The sequence below is a fragment of the Pyxicephalus adspersus genome, chromosome 2, assembly GCF_032062135.1.
Source record: "Pyxicephalus adspersus chromosome 2, UCB_Pads_2.0, whole genome shotgun sequence".
Taxonomy (NCBI): domain Eukaryota; kingdom Metazoa; phylum Chordata; class Amphibia; order Anura; family Pyxicephalidae; genus Pyxicephalus; species Pyxicephalus adspersus.
In genome coordinates this window covers 136,436,583-136,454,775 of record NC_092859.1, presented here as the reverse complement: position 1 = coordinate 136,454,775, position 18,193 = coordinate 136,436,583, and the positions used below count along the sequence as shown (strand labels likewise).

The window sequence follows — 18,193 nt, the reverse complement described above, 5'->3', positions numbered from 1 at the left end:
AATAATTTACCTTTTCGATGATATTATAACAGTTAATGAAACCTCTAAATTCAGTATTTCAAAAATTAGAATCTTACAGTAGACACAAAAAAGTAATCTTTAATACAGAAATATTGGCCTACTGAAAGTATGTTCATGCACGCACTCAATCCTTGGCTGGGGATCCTTTTTCATGAATTACTGCATCAATGCAGCGTGGCATTTTCTCAAATAATGAATTTTGTGTTTTCATTACCTCTAGGCAAAATAAATAAACACTTGAGATAAATCACTCTGTGTGTAATGAATCTAAATAATATAAAAGTTTCACTTCTTGAATTGAACTACTAAAATAAATGAACTTTCCGATGATATTCTATTTTATTGAGATGTACCTGTATATGAATTCTCAGTGATAGGTCCACTTTAAGATAACACATGATCAGCTGATATCACACCGGAACCAAACAGATATATTCAAAGGAACAAAATAGAGCAAACAGGAGATATTGATTTACATACACCATAGGGATTCACCTCTCATATAAAAGTAATAACTGGAAGAAAGAAAGGTTTATAGTGTCTGCTGCCTATGTATTAAAGTTTTAGCGATTTGTGGGAAGAAATATTTAGCATTGTTCCATTGTTGAAGACCAACACTAGTATATAAAACAGAACCGAAGGCATGACAATACATTGGGTTCCTGTGGTCCTAACTCATTAGGCTGTGATATCAGGTATGGTCAGACACTGACTGAGTAGTGTTACTCATAAACGGAGGCTTGGAGGTGGGCAACACTAGACTTTAAAACATTTTTTTTATTGTTGTACAGATTAAGTCACCTACTAGATTGTACGCTCTTCGGGGCAGAGTCCTCTCCTCCTGTGTCACTGTCTGTGTCTGTCATTTGCAATCCCTATTTAATGTACAGCGCTGCGTAATATGTTGGCGCTATATAAATCCGGTTTATTAATAATAATATTACTAGTAATATTAAAAATAAAGAATTAGTGTCCATCCTGCTTAACTCATAATTGTTTCATATGGAGAAGCGTTTGGAAAAACACAAACACTATACAAAAACATTTTACAGTAACAAAATAGAAATATGGATCACAGAGAGCTACCGGTAGGAAGACTTATTATCAAAGCTATCACAATCCTATGACCATCAATCACACTGGATAGTGGTCATTACTCATCTCAGAGCATACACATACAGATACTCATTTCTTGTTATATCAGAAGGAAGCATCTGAGTGTCTACATGTCACGTATGTCTATTCTTCATACTGCCCTGGTCTCTGTATGGCTGGAGCAGTGTTTGTCTGGCTTCACTACACCCAAGAGTAACAGGCTTCTACCCAGGGACAATTATCAGACTGGACATATACATAGAGGAGGAGAGGACCCTGGCCCGAAGAGCTTACAATCTAGTAGGTGGTGGAAGTATCACACAATAGGAGGGGGAATATGGAATGCTGGGAAGTAGTGAGGGTTTAGGAGACAGAAGATGATGTATAGGCAGAATTGAAAAGATGAGCTTTGAGTGATCTTTTAAATGAGCAGCGTGCTCCTGAATCTGACATACATTAGAAAGTTTGTAACTGATGGCATACAGCACCTACACACTGACATATGAATAAATGGGAGATAGGAATGCAGTATTTCTAGATCTGTAAAATCCTGTTCAGTTCAGTTTCAGTTAATACAACATATATACATTAAAAAAAACAAGAAAAACACAAGGATTTAAGTAGTCTCTTTATTTTAGTTTATATGAATTCAGTTGAAAACATTAAGCCCTCAGCCTTGTAGTATTACATACCCTAGAAAAGCACAGACTTCCACAGTTAGAAATCAGTCTATATATAGGTATATATATAGTGCTATGCAATGGCATTGGCAGCTCTTGAGCAGACAGCTATTAAATTAGACTAGACAGCAATAAAAATTCAATCAGACAGCAAATATATAGCTATACAGGCATACTGTACAGTTCTGCCACCCCAAAGACTATATCCTACAAGATTAGGAAACGTGAAACGAGTATCAGACCAGCTGATGGATTCCATGTTAAAGATAAATCAAAATATCCATACAAAATATATATAAATATAAATATAGATCTCTATGTATTGGGAGTGTAAACTCGTATTGGAAAGTGTAAACTGGTATAGGATGACCTAACATCTCATAAAATAAGCTGTCTATACCTGGCCAGCCAGGTCTACACCTTGTTAATAGAAGGCAAATTGTAAAACTTTGAACGGTCTAATAAACCTGGTCTCCTTCCAACACTCCGGTTCCATCACTCCATTTATTGGTACTAGAAGTACTAAAGATCCAAGTATTTGCCCAAAACACTAAGAGGCGATATCAAAATGGCACCTTTACTTCAGCTGCAATATTACTAAATCTTTTTCTAACGTTACACAGTAACAAACTGCATTTTTTTAAACTATCAGATAATACAACATCAATGCAGTCCATCTAATAAGGAATAGTCCTGGCCCTGTCACATGGATCAATAATCTCTGAATACACTCTGTAAATAATCTTGTGACAGGACCGACAAAACTATATATATATATATAAAATATGCCAATCTGACCTCAATCTACTGCAAAATATGAACTGGTTGAACTAGGCTAGAACTATCCAAATAATCTTACCAAAGCGGGAAGAACCCTTAAAACATACCAGGATCTGTAATGAAGTCCTTAAACTAAATCTGCAAAAGTTGCTCTACACAAATATTATCCTCATAGATCATAGATCATTCTTGGGCTAGCAGTGTAGCCTTCTATATGTACTGTATTTGCAGGGTGGTGGCACATAGGTCATTATTAAGCTGAACACTAGCTGAAAACTAATTGGACCCCAACTAAGGCTCTGTACACACGTGCAATATTTGTTGTTGGAAAGGATCTTTTATGATATTTTCCAACCACAAACGACTGCACGATGCATGAATGAGCGCTGTATATACAGCACCGTTCTGCTCTATGGAGAGGGGAGGGGGAAGAATGACAGAGCGGCACCCCGCTGTGCTGTCTCCCCTTCACTTTATGTTACACATTACGATCAATTGTTGTCTGTGAATCCACCAGGACGGTGTACGTAGCCTAACAGCCAGGGGTTTGGTTGCTTTGTCTGGAGATCCTGGAGTACCAGGTAGGAGAGAAATGAAGTGCAGACAGCTGTATCTGCAGCACATTTTTCTTTAAAGCAGAACTAAACCCTGCAGTACTCACTCGTCCCTGTTCCCTTGCAGGGCGCTGACATCTTCTTTCTCCTTCTCCTCTTGACAATCTTTGATTTAACCCCCACACAGGTTCACACTGGGGTTGTTGGGTAACCTGGTCACCAAGGCTGACAATGCAAAGGTGCAGCCTAGCTTTTTGCCAGATCAGAGCGATCAGGAAGGTTGGAGGGATTATTGCAAAAGGGACATCGCCTGTCTACAATAATGACTCGCCTGATCCAACTTTAGTTCTGATATAACTCACCACAGGTTCACATGCTAACTCTAGGCTTTCATCAGCAGCTCCGTGTGACAGAATGTTGTCCCCTGCCAGGGCCAGATTTTCTTTATAAACTGATCAGTGTTTTTCATGCTGATGACACAATTGTCTATCTGTGTGTCACCACTTAATACAGCCTGCACAATCCAGCTTCAGTACATTAGCAAGGCCATGATAAGATTACAAGCAGTTTAAGGGCTTCATGTCCTAAATCAATTATAGAGTGATAAACCAACCAGAAGAATAATAACCTTTCAAGTACTAACTAATCAAATCCATTCCATTAGTAACAAGAAATACTGCATTAGCCAAACAGGTCAAGCACTGGGACATTATTTGTACACGTGGGCAAGGCACTTGTGCACCAACTAGTGATGAGATCAGACATAACCTGAAGTATTGGATTGTTGAGACCTCAAATGGGAACCTCCACTAAAACATGTCATAGGTCCCTTCTTTATTTTGTTTTGACATACTATTTTTCCCCCCATCAGTATCTGATATAGGACTTCCACATTGCCTTGTATTTCTACCATCAATTCATCTCCTGTGTGTCCACCAGACCTACATTCTTTTATCATTCTTTTAATACACTTTCTGCATCAACTTCACATATTTGGATCCATGTCTTTCTTCCCCTTCTCTATAATAAAAGTATCACATCCCCCTTTCTTGCATCATGGCTCATTCAGAATCCCTCCATCACATTCATTGCTTTCCAAGATCCACATAACTATATACCATTCTGTCACATTTCCGCACCTTTGTTTGTTTCTTTGTTTTCTCTTCATATATGCAATTGTTCCCTCTCTGTTTATTTTCTAATTCACAACATTCCTTTCTATGTCGGTTACATTCCAAACAATCTAACAGCAGATTGTGTCGTGGCTGTGGGTGATCTGATGCTGGGACTGTAGTAGTAGTCATCATAGCATAGTATACAATGAAAGTTGTGTTTTTTGTTTAATGTTGTGGCTACTACTCCACTGATTCCTAGATTTCAGAGAGAAATCAGCACACAAGTTCTTGCCGCATGTGGATAATCTGCAGTAACGCATCCTGTACGTCTGCATCCATGTGACCCTGTGAAGAGAAGATCATGTTAGCAGATAAAACTTCAATACCACCAGATACCTGAAGGCACCACATGGATAAAAAGAATCTGATATAACAAGCGGTGTTACATATCAATATTTGGTATATGGAGATATTGTATTATTTCTTCTATACAGCAATATTACTAAAAAGCTCTGCTAACTCACTTCAATCGGCATTCAGAATCTTCTACAACTGCCAAACATTTGAAAATTACATTTTTGCACCCATGGAGACACAATCTCTGCAGATGTGTAATACCCATGATGGTATTATATATTTGGCTGTTTACGTTCTGCACAGCCAAATAAAAAATGCCATCATTGGCAAGGGTATTACACATCTGCAGAGATTGTGAGAACCTAATACTAGGACTAATCATATGAACAACACCCCACTGCCTAATGCTCTCTTTAAGGAGTGGCGCGACTACTAAAAAACTAAAATAAAGTCTTTGTTAGGTTAATGTCAGCTTAAAATTTATGGTCTCCAATCCTTAAATAAAATGTAGTCAGTAAGCAGCGGACAGCATGGATGGAATATTGCTACTCGGGTTGCAGTATTTGAAGAATGTTAGTTTAACCAGATCTTTGATATTGTGCACAATAAGAAACTGAGAAGTGCAAAAAGCCTTACCTGAACAGCATTCAAAAGATGAGCACGATAGATGGAGATGATCTCCTGGTGCCTGCGCTGCGACTCCTGTAATAAACAATACGTCGGTTAGACAATGATATACTGGATACACATCACACAAGATGCTAACAGACCAGGAGTAAACATAAAATGTAATCTAAATGGAACAGTAACATTACATGCCCTCCCAAAGGTAAATTACACAGATAAAGACATTAACAACAAAACAAACAATTAACTTAAAAGTAAGCCCATCATGTTTGAGATTAGTAGCAAGCAGTACCAAGAGAAAGGCCATACACACACAGGTGGAATGTGTGGCCCCTCAATGGGCTTCAAAAACTGGGCAACAGGGTCAATCAATCAGTGTCCATGAAGTAATAGGATATATTTTCCCCTTATTTATCATTCCCCAGACAAAAACATTTATTCCTTGCAGTGTGGAGGCAGACCTGCTAAATAAGGTTAAAAAATTATGTGTTTCCCAGAGATTGAACATTGCACATTGTCCAAACAAGGAGGAAACAATGTTTTCTAGGATCTTGTGTAGATCCCCAACTAACAGGAAGAGGAAATTTAATGCAAAAGGAAAAATTCCTAGAGGGCGGGGCGGACTTGAAATCACTAGAGTGAGAGAAATCCAGATCCTAGAGCTAGGCTACATACACACGTCACATAATTCTTGTCTGATAATTGCCTCAGGCTGTACAGAACTCCTGTACAGCATTCATTCATGCAGCCTTAGGCTAAGTACACACGTGCAATAATTGTCGTTGGAAAGGATTGTGAAAGATCCTTTCCAACGACGAAGAACTGCACGATGTATGAACGAGCGCTAAACATACAGCACCATTCTGCTCTATGGAGAAGGGGAGAACGACGGAGCGACACTCTGCTGCGCTCTTTCCCCTTCACTTTCATTACGAGCACTGTACACATGCCAGATTCTCGTCTGATATCAGCCCTGAGCCGATTATCGGACGAGAACCACTGCCTGTGTGTACATGGCCTTGGGGGTGAAACAATCAGTGAAAAAAGTCCACCTCCCACCCGTGCCATTCCTGGTAATCTTATCTAGATACAAAAGTTCATAGCTCTGTCTTTTATGTCTGAGTAAGATAGGACAAATTAAGTGGGGGTTAGGGTACAAAGCCCTAATTCGGAGACTTTAGAAAACAGGTTTAAACCAAAACAGACCAAAACATGGTTTGAAAAAGCAGTAGAATTAACAGGACAGAGTGACGTCTACTGATATGGCTGTAAGATTCTTTGTTCATCAGAGTAATCCCTAAAGATGGTAACAACTAATAAAACCTTGGTGGATCCCCTGTTGGTGTGGACCACTACAAGAGTAGACGGAACAGTTCATACCAGAAGGCATATGTGTGAGGACAGAGTTAACTTTCCAGAGCAACCGCTACTTAAACAATTCTCTGTAAAGGATATATTAAACACTTTCAGGGATTCTAAAAAATCCAAAACTGACAGCTGATCCAAATAAATAAATTCATAGCAGGGATGTGAACATTGTGCTGATCTATAGGGGGCATGTATGCAGATAGTATTACTAAAAAGGTTAACATTTCACTGAAAAAATGTAACCGTGTATGGAAGCAAAAGGGCTAAATGCCCATGAACAAAGCCAAAGTTTTAAAGTATATAAAGTGGTTCCATGCAACTACTTACTTCCAGTTGACACTGTAAGGCTTTGATCTGATTCTGCAGAGGCTCTGTTGACTGGCTCTTTCCAGGAAGCTGGGACAAGGACTGCTTTAGCCTCTCTACATCCTTAAGAAGAATAGAAACCTAGAAGAAAAATAAATATCAGACCAAGAGAATAGAGTACACCAGTTGAAGATCTTTTCAATATCTGAAAAAGGAACAAATCTACATCAATTATTTACCCCATAGACATGTTCAATTTGTTGCAAGATACTTCAGAATCTATAACCTCACCGGCCTATATAATAAATGATTTTTGTATAGTCACTAATTGACATAATGACCTTTAAACTGTAATGATAATAAAGGAAAATCAAAGAAAATAAAATCATCTCTGGTATATGAAGGACTTAACAGGACCTTACCTGCTTATCCTTGTTCTCCAAGTCTCTGGACGATTTCTGGATGGTGTCCTGTAACTCATTAATTGTACACAGACTCTGTTCTTGTTTCTCCTTAAGCAGCGTTATCTCTTGTTCTCGACTTTGGTTCTTTTGCTTGACTTTCTCACACTGTGTCAATGTATCCTGCAGCTTCTGTGCCATCTGTTTGTTATCCTCTTTGTACTTGCTACTGGCATCTTCCAGTAAAGATACTTTTTGTTCCAGGGCTGTTCTCACTGTAGTAAAATCAACTTTTTCCCTCTGTCTTTGATTTTGAATTTCTTCTAACTTTTGCTGGGTTCTGTTCAGCTCTTCTTGTAATCTCTTGACTTCCTGTTCAGCCACACGGAGAGCTTCCTCCTTCACCAGTAACTTTTCTTGAGCTTCAGCTTCTTTTCTCTGCCAGCCCTTCTTTTCCTCAGCATGCTGTGCATTGGATATACAAGAACCTCTTTGTTCCTCAAGTTTATTTTCCAAGTCACGCACTTTTTTCTGCATCTTCTCACATAGGCTGACCTTGGTACTTAGCTCAGCCTCAAGATTAGCTCTGGTATTGTCCAGTGTGGCCTTTAAATCATTGTGAATTTGTATGGGAATGTATTGACTGCTAAGACATTCCTGCAGCACATTCAGCTTTCTGGTGGTCTGTATATTTTCTTCTTGCATCATGCGCTGCTTTTCCTCAGCCTCAGTCTGTGTCCTCTGCTGGTCCTTTACACAAGTCCGGAGTTCATCCAGCTCTTTGAGCATTGCAGCCTCCTCTTCCTTTCGTGACATCTGTTCTTGAAGAAGGGTCTGCTTTGATATTGCCAGTTCTTTCCTGAGGTCTAGTGTCTCTTGCTGCTGTTTTGAGAGACAATCTTTAGTCTCTTGAGTTATTTGACACTGCTTCTGTAACTCAAATTCCATTTCCTTTCGTAGTGCCAAGAAATGTCTCTCTTTTTCTTCCATACTGGTAAGTGGAGCATATTTTTCAGTGATACAACGCTGTAATGTGTCCAGCTCTGCTCTCTGCTCTTTAATTGCTGCTTGCAGTTTGCTCACCTCTTCCTTTTCATGCTGATATTTAGCATATGCCTGCGAATATTCTTGCTTAGCCTTTTCTTCACATTTCTGCAGCTCTGCTATTTTATTTTCATGTTCCTTTCTAGCTACATAATCGAAGCGGATCTGATCCTTCAGCTTGTCCAGTTGTGACTGCAACTCTGTCCGTGTGGCAGTTTCACCAGATGCCAAAGTTTGCAGTTCTGCATTCTTCGAGACCTCCGTTTTCAGCTTTTCTTGCAATGCTGCCTCCTTTGCAGTCTGATTCTTCAGCTGGGTTTGCAAATCTAACTTCATAGCAGACTCGCCATCTAACTGTGCTTGCAGGCCTTTCTGATTCATAATCTGCTTCTCCAGCTCAGCCTGAACAGTCTTCACCTGATTTGTCTCATTCTCCAGTTGCTTTTTGACCATGAAAACCTCAGCTTTAGCTTTCTCCAGCTCAGCGGTCAGCGAGACAGAAGTTTGCAGGTGTGTGGCAAGAGGTATGTAATTTTCCTTTAGACTGGCATTCTCGGAGAGCAGAGAACAGGCTCTCTTTGCTTCTTCTTCACAGTTCTTTGTCACCTCAGCCAGCTGTTTCTCCAATTGTGCAATCCTTGACTGCAATTCTTTCATTTTTGTTTCATACTCCTGGCGGGGAGTGGAGGATGCTTGGAGAAGAATCATACCTTCCTTCAAAGTCTTCTTCTCCTCCAGCAGCTTCTCCTGTTCCAACTCAGACTTCCTGTGATTTTGCTCGGACTCTGTTAGCTTTTGGCTCAGCAGAGCTATGGTTTCTTCACAGGCTCTCTTAGTCTCTGCATGCAGCTGTGCTGGAACATGCTGACTTCTCATTTGCCCTCTTAGCTCTTCGATTTGCCTCTGAAGCAGGATCTTCTCTGACTGAAGCTTCTCACTTTCACGTGAAAGGATGCTATTCTTTACTTTTAATTCATCCATCTCTTTCCTCAGCATATCTAGCTTGGGTTCAGACTTTCTTTTCTCCTTATTTGCAGTTTCCAATTCATCTCGGACACGGCTCAGCTCCTGTTCAGCTTCTTCTAACTTCCGTGACTTTTCATTCACCTCATTAGTTAAAAGGCATCTCATGTTTTCAAACTTGTCAGTGGTGACGGCCAACCCCAACTGCTCCCCAGCCTCTTGGGCCCTTCGCTCGGCTTGTTCCTTCTCCTCCTCACAAACCGCTAGCTCATCCTGCAAACGCCTGTTCTCTTTACGCAATCGCGCATCCTCTCTGCGCAGCTCCTGCACCAGAAGCTCATTGTGACGCAGCTGGTTGCGCAGCTTTCCAACTTCAGCAGATGCTCCCTCATATTTACCCTTTACCTCTCTGAGCTGTTCCTGTAGTTCCTCTGCACGTGAGCTTCCATTTAGAGCTTCTTGGGTCAAGTGATCTTTTAGTGCAAGGAAATGTGTCTGCATTTGCTTTACTTTGCTCTCAGAATCTAGCATCCGCTTCTGAACATCACGGAGTGCTTCTTCCAATTGCCGGATCTGTTGGTCCGACTCGGCTTTGCTCCGATCCCTCTCAGAAGCCAGAGCTACACACTCAGAAGATCTCCTTGACAGCTCTTGCTGCAGCCTCATGACCTCTTCTCTGGCCATCTCATAGTATCTGCGAATGGCTTCCATCTCTTGCCGTTGATCAGCATTTTCCCCAGGAAGTTCTAAAGGACGCAGCTGAGACCTGGCCGGCAGGTGAGCTGCATGCTGAAAAAAAAAAAAAAAAAAAAAAAAAAAAAAGAGAAAAGCAGGTGTAAAGCAAATATTTAAAATTACACCATTGGAGTCAATATGGTTTATAAGTAATATTTACAATATGATCTAATCTATGCAACCAGCTATGAAAATATTCACATAAAACAGTGTATAAACTTCAACCACTACAGCGATAGATACATTCTGTTCTGCAGAACATCATTTAGAAGTCAGGTTACAACTTGCCATTTCGGGCACTACTGTATGTTAGCTACCATTTTACCTTTCAAGAAGGCAACAACAGATGGCAGCTATGCAGCTAAGGAAGTTAGCCAAGTGTGGCAAAAACCATTCCTTTGTTACCAATATTTCCTTTTAAAAAATGTGTACACAACACTCCTTGTTCACGAGTTCGTCCTGGCGGATCCATGAACGATGAACAATCGTAATGACAGTGAAGGGAGAGGGAGCACAGTGGAGTGCCGCTCTGTCCTTCTCCCCTTTCCTCTCCACAGAGCAGAAGTGCACCGTATGTACAGCACTCGTTCATACATCGTTCAGTCTTTGTCATTGGAAAGGATTGTGGAAGATCCTTTCCAACGACAATTATTGAAGGTGTGTACGCAGCCTCAATCAAGAACTTGTGTATGATGTTTATTGCTTAGTTAACCAGTATTCCAACATTTGTTTCTAAGCATATGCTTTTCATAAAAAAATAAACCATCAGCTCCAGTTAAGAATACTGTAAAGGCTTCAGTACAAAATGCTCCGAGTTGTAAAATAAGAACACTTAACACTGCTAACATCAACAACAATACAGTCTCATCATTATAATCTTTATTTATTTATTTATATATATATATATATATATATATAATGCAGCCAAATCACAAAACCACTTGTGTGTATTTTATTCACATACAGTACCTGAGGATCTGCGCTTAGAACAAGATTCTGTTTTATTACAACCTCCTCTTTACCTAAAAAGCAAGAAAACGGTGTCAGACGTCCTTTATGTGCAATATAATGACAGTAATATTGGCATGTGGTCTCGTACTCACCAGGGCTGAAGGGGCTACTCGGGGCAGAGTGATTCTTCTGCTGCAAAACAAAAAGTAGGAAATGGTTTTAGGGCTTTGGATTTGTAAGCAATGGCATCAATTTGATATTAGATGGAGAAACCTCAGAGAATATTTAGAATTCATTAAAGTTAACATGACATAAGTAGATTTGACAGTGTTGTAGAAATGCATTGGAATACAACAAACAACAAAGCCAACAACACAATTCCTCAGACCCAGACCTGATGTAAAAACGTAGGATTCAAATCTGATCTATTGCTGCCTGGTGATGACAAACCGATTATTTCTCCTAACTGCTTGAGGTGTCACAAAAATAGTAAGCTGGGTTAGAAGGAATCATATGACAAGAACTTTATTCCCGCTGCATATAAATTATCAGGAATGGTTCTAAAAGCACAGCTATCCAGCAACTACAAAATATGAGTTTCACTTGCCACCCTGAGAATGAGCATGGCGAAGAAAGGGACACAACATGTTTAAATAGTATTAAAAGGAAAAAAAAAAGCTAGTAACTAAACAGAAAAGTTTATCAGCCTCACTGGCATTAGGCTACGTAGACACGTCAGATGATTCTTGTCGGATAATCGCCTTAGGGTGGATATTCGACGAGAATCGGGCTTGTGTACAGCACTCGCCATTCATCACCTGGAGAGTACAAGTGCAGAGTACAAGTATGTTTTGCCCTATCCCTTTGATATGATAAAGGGCTAAAACATTTTTATGAAGTAATATTGATGCACATCCTGTATACCACTTTTCTACCAAACTACAGGATACGTACAGGATACAAGTCGTGACAGTAAACACAGCAGGATTCTCTTTTTAAAGCCGGATAGATTGAGAATACCGGCTTTACAGAGATAATTCCGTTTTAGGGTAAAGGTTAATGGTCCGGTAACTGTCCTGAGTTACCGGTTTTGTTGGACTTAAATGACTTTTGTACTGACAGCATTATGTTGAAGTTTTTTTTTCAATGTTTTTTACTGGTTTAAAAACCAATCCGGTCCAGTAAAGTTTAAGAGGTTTAAGGGTAACAAGTACGTGACAAGCTTAATAAAGCCATAATAACCATGTTATTTGATCCTTCAAGTGGCTGCATGTCATGTGAAGCACAAAATGTAATTTATTTGTATGAAGATAAACCATAAAAGACTAAATGTTCAAAGCAGGAAAGCTAAGTGAATTATGGTAGTTTGAACAATTATTTCAATGAGAGTAACTCATTTATAAAACACAGAGCAAGTAAAGGAATTAGGTCTCCCAGAACATTCAAGTAGCAGAGTTGTGATTTGTACTGGATAATCAGTACTAAGGCTGATCCCTGGAATAATAATAACTACCCCTTTCCTCCAGCTGGCTGTATAAAAAAATTTAAGGGACCTTTTTACTTCTCTAAATGCACATCCAATGCTTCTTACAGGCTGGCCAGTGGGAAGAATGTCACCCATACAAGCCAAAAAGATCATTGGTATCACTTGAACTGACCTGAGAGACACTAATTGTTCATTGCTTTAAGAACCCCTAGCGAGCTTTGGAAGAATACTTGGGTTTCACAGAACCCTGTGTTACTGCTCTAAGCTTATAATTCTGTTCCTATAAGAAGCACCATATATATGCATGAATCGCTTATTTAGAAACCAGGCAGAGCCAATTCCTACAGTCTTCAGTGACAGTAGCAACAAGCTGAATACCAAACCCCATCCAAACCCAAATACTGATCACACGACCCTACAATATAGTCTGCTATGCTGAGAGCAGAAAGGTAGAAAGGTAGAAATTCACAGCAATGCAGTTTAGAAATTGTTTTTACCAATATTAACAGGAAAACTCAGAACTTTAAAGGCACATTTCTGCCTAGGCTCCTGAAAAGTACAGTAAATGTTTCGATATTATAGCAACTAACTTTTCAGGAGCTTATAGACAAATGTAGAATACTGCAACTATGCATTTCCTTGTTCTCCATTGACTGCACTCTCCATTTCCAGTTCCCTGACTTCCTATCCACATCCTGTCACACTGACCCAGTCTCTTGCTCACCTCATAATATCTCATTTTTCCTCGTAGGTTCTCCATAGTTCTCAAACTCTCTTCTAGTTCTTTCTCCTTTGCTTCCAGCAGGGATTTCAGCTCCTCTTTCTATTATTGGAAAAAAGATTAGGAAATAAAAAAATGTCTGGAACTTACAGAAAAGACAATAGTTAGCACGGGTTGCAGGACCTTACCTCATTCTCCAGATCATCTGTTATCATCTGCTCCTGTAACATGAACACAGTGTAAGTGTATTGTGACCAGAGAACAATTGTATTCTATACCACAAACTGCTGGAAACCCCACCTAGTTCCCCTGTACAAAACCGAGCCTCCCACACCCCCCATCTGGGTGAAATGCTAAAATACGTTATTTCCCGTCTCCTGCTGACAGGCAGTTTTTTCCCTTTTACCCCTCTAATCTGCAGTGAATGAGTTTCCACAGTTTTACAATTCTAGAACTTCAGCCAAGAGGAAATATTCCACCTGTTACAACAAAAGGTTCCTGAGCAGTAATCACAGCAAGAAACATACTCAAAAACTTTCCAGGGTGCTGAAAAAAGGCTTCTTTATAAAGAAATCAGAGGTAAGCCAAGGACTGTCATCCCTATCGCTCCTGAGATGTCTGGTTGAGTGAAACATACAATAACTAAAGACAGAACATGTTCAGGGTCAGATACTCAATGGGTTGGTATCAGGATCTGCACAGCTCCCAGCCAACTAGCACTTTCAGAAGATAAGATCATCAACAGATTTCTCTCTCAGCACAGGTCTTCTTTCAAAATAATTTAGTTAAAGTAAACCTGTGAATGATTCAGCCCACCAGCTATTCAAGCTGCTTAATCATATTGATGGGTTCCAGATCTTGTGCCTATAGATTGTTACACTTCTGTTGTAAGAAGAGCCTCACTAAGATGCCTGCACTTTTATTAATGTGAAGTAAACAAAAAAACAAAAACAAAATTAGATACCCTTTGCTTTGTGCCAGGCAATCTAGCTCTGGATTATCAATGCTAAAAGTTTTCTGCTACAGGCCAGGAATGACAGGGAACATTGGATGTTGGTCCTTAAAGCTGGTCAGCCCATTTACAGGAGATACGTCAGCAGTCTGCATGTTGGTAATGTACACCACATACAGCTAATGCCAATGAAAATCAAGCTAACTGAAAACACCTCAACCTATCAAAACAGTAACCTATCAAAAGCAAAAAGAAAGTCGGTTGGTCAGGCCATTTATAAATGCCCTGAATCTGAAAAGAATCGCTAGTTATGGTGCAGCTACTAAAGGGAACTGTGGTTTTTTCACTGTTAAAAAGCAGAGCATTGAATTGTAGGGATCATAAACCTCCATTAGTAAACACAGAAGCAAAGATATAACAGTAATGGAAACATAGGTTTTACATGCAGATATGATCTAGGGGCTACCTAGATAACCCCAAAAATGTACTTTTTTCTCCATTAAAGTTACAAAACTTCCCTCCATTATCAGTAACGCACACAGCATCACATCACCAGTTAATCTAAAGCCATCAGATAGATAACAGTTCATTGTTGCTAGAACAGCTCAAAACCTTGATTTGATTCTATTAGAAGCAAACTGAATGTCAAGTTTTCAGGTCACTTTGTAAGTGGCCTGAATCTTAACAGAAACGCAAGTTATGGTACAGCTACTAAGCACGGGCTAATAATTAATAAACACACCCACAAAAGGCTATATAAACAGACAATTTGATGAGCTATACAAATCATGTTCTTTATACACCTGCCTATTAAAATAATTTACACAAAAAATCTCCATAGCCAAGCTTGTCATTAATTGGAATGGTACCTGGTTAAGCTGCAGCTGTAAGCCCCCCACTTTGTCCAGCAATGCACGCTGCTCCAGCTGTATTTTTCTCAGTTTCTCACGCAGATCTTCATTCTCACTTTCCAGGTCCTGAATGAAGTTTGTGAGCACACATACAAGTTACTGTGACACGGCCTCATCTTTAACACACTTTCAAACATATAAAGCTGCACACACCTGTGACTGGTCCTTGGACTTTGCGTGCGCTTCTTCTTTTGAGTTAACCTTTGCCCATTTCTGTGTGGACAGAGCACATAAAACAAGAAATAAGCTCCTGTTACAAGCTAAACATCAAAATGTGACTTCTGGGAAGCAAAGAGGATGTAAGAAGATGGTTCTTTGGGTTTATATCACAAGAAAGATCAATATTTTATTAAACTTACAAAAGGGAACTGTGGTTATTTCACTGGTAAAAAGCAACAAACTGATTTGTAGGGGTCATAAACCTCGAAGAGTAAACATAGACGCAAAGATATAATAGTAATGGAAACTGAGAGGACAGGGACTAGAAGGTAGAATATAGCCATACGTTTTAAATACAGATATGATCTAGGGCAGTGGCCCCTAACTTTTCTGACCGCAGGGCCCGGTAACAGAATAAAACTGTGCCGTGGCCCGGTATATGTACAGCTTACACTACTCTGCTGTTCTCAGCAGCTCAGCCTCCAGTCATCACACTAGCTGAGAATAGCAGAGTAATGCAAGAGAGGCGCTGTGCTGTCAGGTGGAGGAGCTGCTGGGAATGTCAGAAGTGTAAGCCTTACATACATTGCTCTGCCATTCTCAGCAGCTCCGGTGTAAGCAGTGTGAGGAGAGCCGCCTGCGCTCCCGCTGGTTGCGTTCCTGTTGTCACACGGTCACTAGATTTAGAGCAGTGTAAGGAGGACTGTCAGTGCTCTTGCTGCCGGCGCTCCTGCCTCCTGTCATTTGCAGCCCCAAACTCACCAACTATGGACCGGCACCGGTCTACGGCCCGAAGATTACAGACCACTGATCTAGGGGAACTGCAAATGATGTGCAGGCTGCTTAGATAAAGCCATAAATGTTCTTTTTCCACCATTAAAGCTAAAAAACTTCTCTTCCCTCCCGGATCAGTAATGCACATCATATGGTAATCTAAGCCATCATTGTAATGCCAGTGACAGATGAACACATGAGAGCTGTGTACACAGCACTGTTACATTTTATGGAGAGAGAGGATTGATAAATGATGTCAGGAGACCCTATGACACTTCAGATTTTAGCCCGAGATGACCAGTTGTCTTAGTTGACAATCATCTGATGTGTATGATTTAGCTTCAAAAAATTTACAACACAAATCAAAGAAAGTGGGCATATGGATTTGTGCCTGTGTATGCTCCTTATCCAATAAATCTGACTATTTCAGTTACCGCTGTGATTTATCTATAGAAACAACATTTTGTCAATCACATTTAAACTCACCGCTCGTAAAGATACTTTGCTTCTTAAAGGATCAGCACCTGTGAATAAATACACAAATAAGTCAGCACAATCTTCCATGATCTTTGGGATCAATTGACATGTAGAATACATTTTACTGCCTGAAATGCACTGCAAGTAGAAATCACAGGTTTTTTTTTTGGTTTTTTTAACTTGTCCGCTTTATGACAAAGAATGGCAATATAAAAGATAAGTCAAAGACACTGGCATGCAGAGGTTTTGGGTGTAATACCCTAATGATTTCAGGCTTACTAGAACTATCAAAATTCACAAAAATGCATGATTTAGGCTTCCCCATTACACTCTTTGCTTTGCGGAACACACTACTAAATGTATATATTTACACTCAGCAGAATTAAATATTTGCAATGTGTCATGAAGAGAAACAATTAACACATGGATGGGCATTTGAAAATAAATGGCCAAACTCACAGCAATATAATGCATTTCAGTATATGCATAGTTCTGTTAAAGAGCGTTTATGTCCCAGGTAAACAGGAAAACAATTTAAAAAAAAAATGACCTCTAGGTGAGCTTTCCACAGCAGTCCTTATTAGGGACAGGATCTCAAGATTATCTCCGATTCTACTGTAATAGGCGCAATCATGTCCCAAAGAGTCTACCAGCCCAACATCGGCTCCGGCTCTCAACAGGACCTCTACAGCCTCTTTGCAGCCATACTCGCATCCCAGCATCAGAGGTGTCCTGGTAGCAAAGAATAAAGTTAGTCTAAAAAAAGTCTAAAATTAGTCCACAGCATCCATTTATCATAATACTATCTTATAATCTGGCATTGCTTCGGTATTTATTTATTGATATCTTATATTATACAGAAAAAGGAATCAAATAAAGTGATTTTTTTGTCTACGGTGTTGTTTCATTTTATTGCCTTTGATTGCACTCGGCCAATTGCCTTACGTTTTCTCGAAGGCATTATTACAGGCCAGAAATTTTGGCCTGTAGAAGAGTCCAAAAAAAGTATGCAAAAGCAATAAATATAAGCAAAAGGCACACTGTCACTAAGCAATACATAAGACACATACATAAATGCAAATATAGCCCTGACATATACCACAGCGCTGTACAAGGATCAGCGGTGTCATATGTCTAGCAAGTTTGGTTTAAATATCTCTATGCGTTTCCAAGTGATCATGAAATATAGCTCTGACATATAGCACAGTGTTGTACAAAGATCAGCGGTGCACTCACATGAGTGAGTCACGTCTAGCAAGTTTGGTTGAAATGCCTCGATGCGTTTCCGAGTGATCACATACACACCTACCTCCAAATACAGCTCTGACATATAGGCCCTGATTTATTAAAGCTCTTCAAGGCATGGAAAGAATACACTTTCATCAGTGAAGCTGGGCAATCCAGCAAACCTGGCATGGATTTCTTCAAAGTCATTTGCTAGCAAATGTTTAGAATCCTGAACCAGATCCATTCCAGGTTTGCTGGATCACCCAGCTTCACTGATGAAAGTGTATTCTCTCCAGCCTTAAAGAACTTTATTAAATCAGGCCCATAGCACAGCACTGTACAAAGATGACAGGTGCACTCACATGAGTCTCATTCATATGTATTGCAAGTTTGGTTGAAATGTCTCCATGCTTTTTCGAGTGAAGGTGGAACATACACACATACATCCAATTTTATATAAATATATAGATTATTTATCCGTATGCTTCT

General features: G+C 39.8%; 1 protein-coding gene across 1 annotated transcript in view; it reads right to left on the bottom strand.

Annotated features, from left to right (window-relative positions):
• Positions 1–1,731: 1,731 nt before the first annotated feature.
• UACA (uveal autoantigen with coiled-coil domains and ankyrin repeats) overlaps positions 1,732–18,193 on the bottom strand; it is a 49,497-nt gene continuing 33,035 nt past the window's right edge. The window contains exons 6-17 of the mRNA XM_072399121.1: positions 17,028–17,209; positions 16,487–16,524; positions 15,221–15,280; positions 15,026–15,133; positions 13,393–13,425; positions 13,208–13,306; positions 11,150–11,189; positions 11,016–11,068; positions 7,326–10,100; positions 6,925–7,044; positions 5,239–5,304; positions 1,732–4,590 (exon numbers count right to left, since the gene is read on the bottom strand). Of these exons, the coding sequence (XP_072255222.1) occupies positions 4,519–4,590; positions 5,239–5,304; positions 6,925–7,044; positions 7,326–10,100; positions 11,016–11,068; positions 11,150–11,189; positions 13,208–13,306; positions 13,393–13,425; positions 15,026–15,133; positions 15,221–15,280; positions 16,487–16,524; positions 17,028–17,209 (3,646 nt within the window). The 3' untranslated portion in view covers positions 1,732–4,518. The remainder of the gene's footprint in view (positions 4,591–5,238; positions 5,305–6,924; positions 7,045–7,325; positions 10,101–11,015; positions 11,069–11,149; positions 11,190–13,207; positions 13,307–13,392; positions 13,426–15,025; positions 15,134–15,220; positions 15,281–16,486; positions 16,525–17,027; positions 17,210–18,193) is intronic.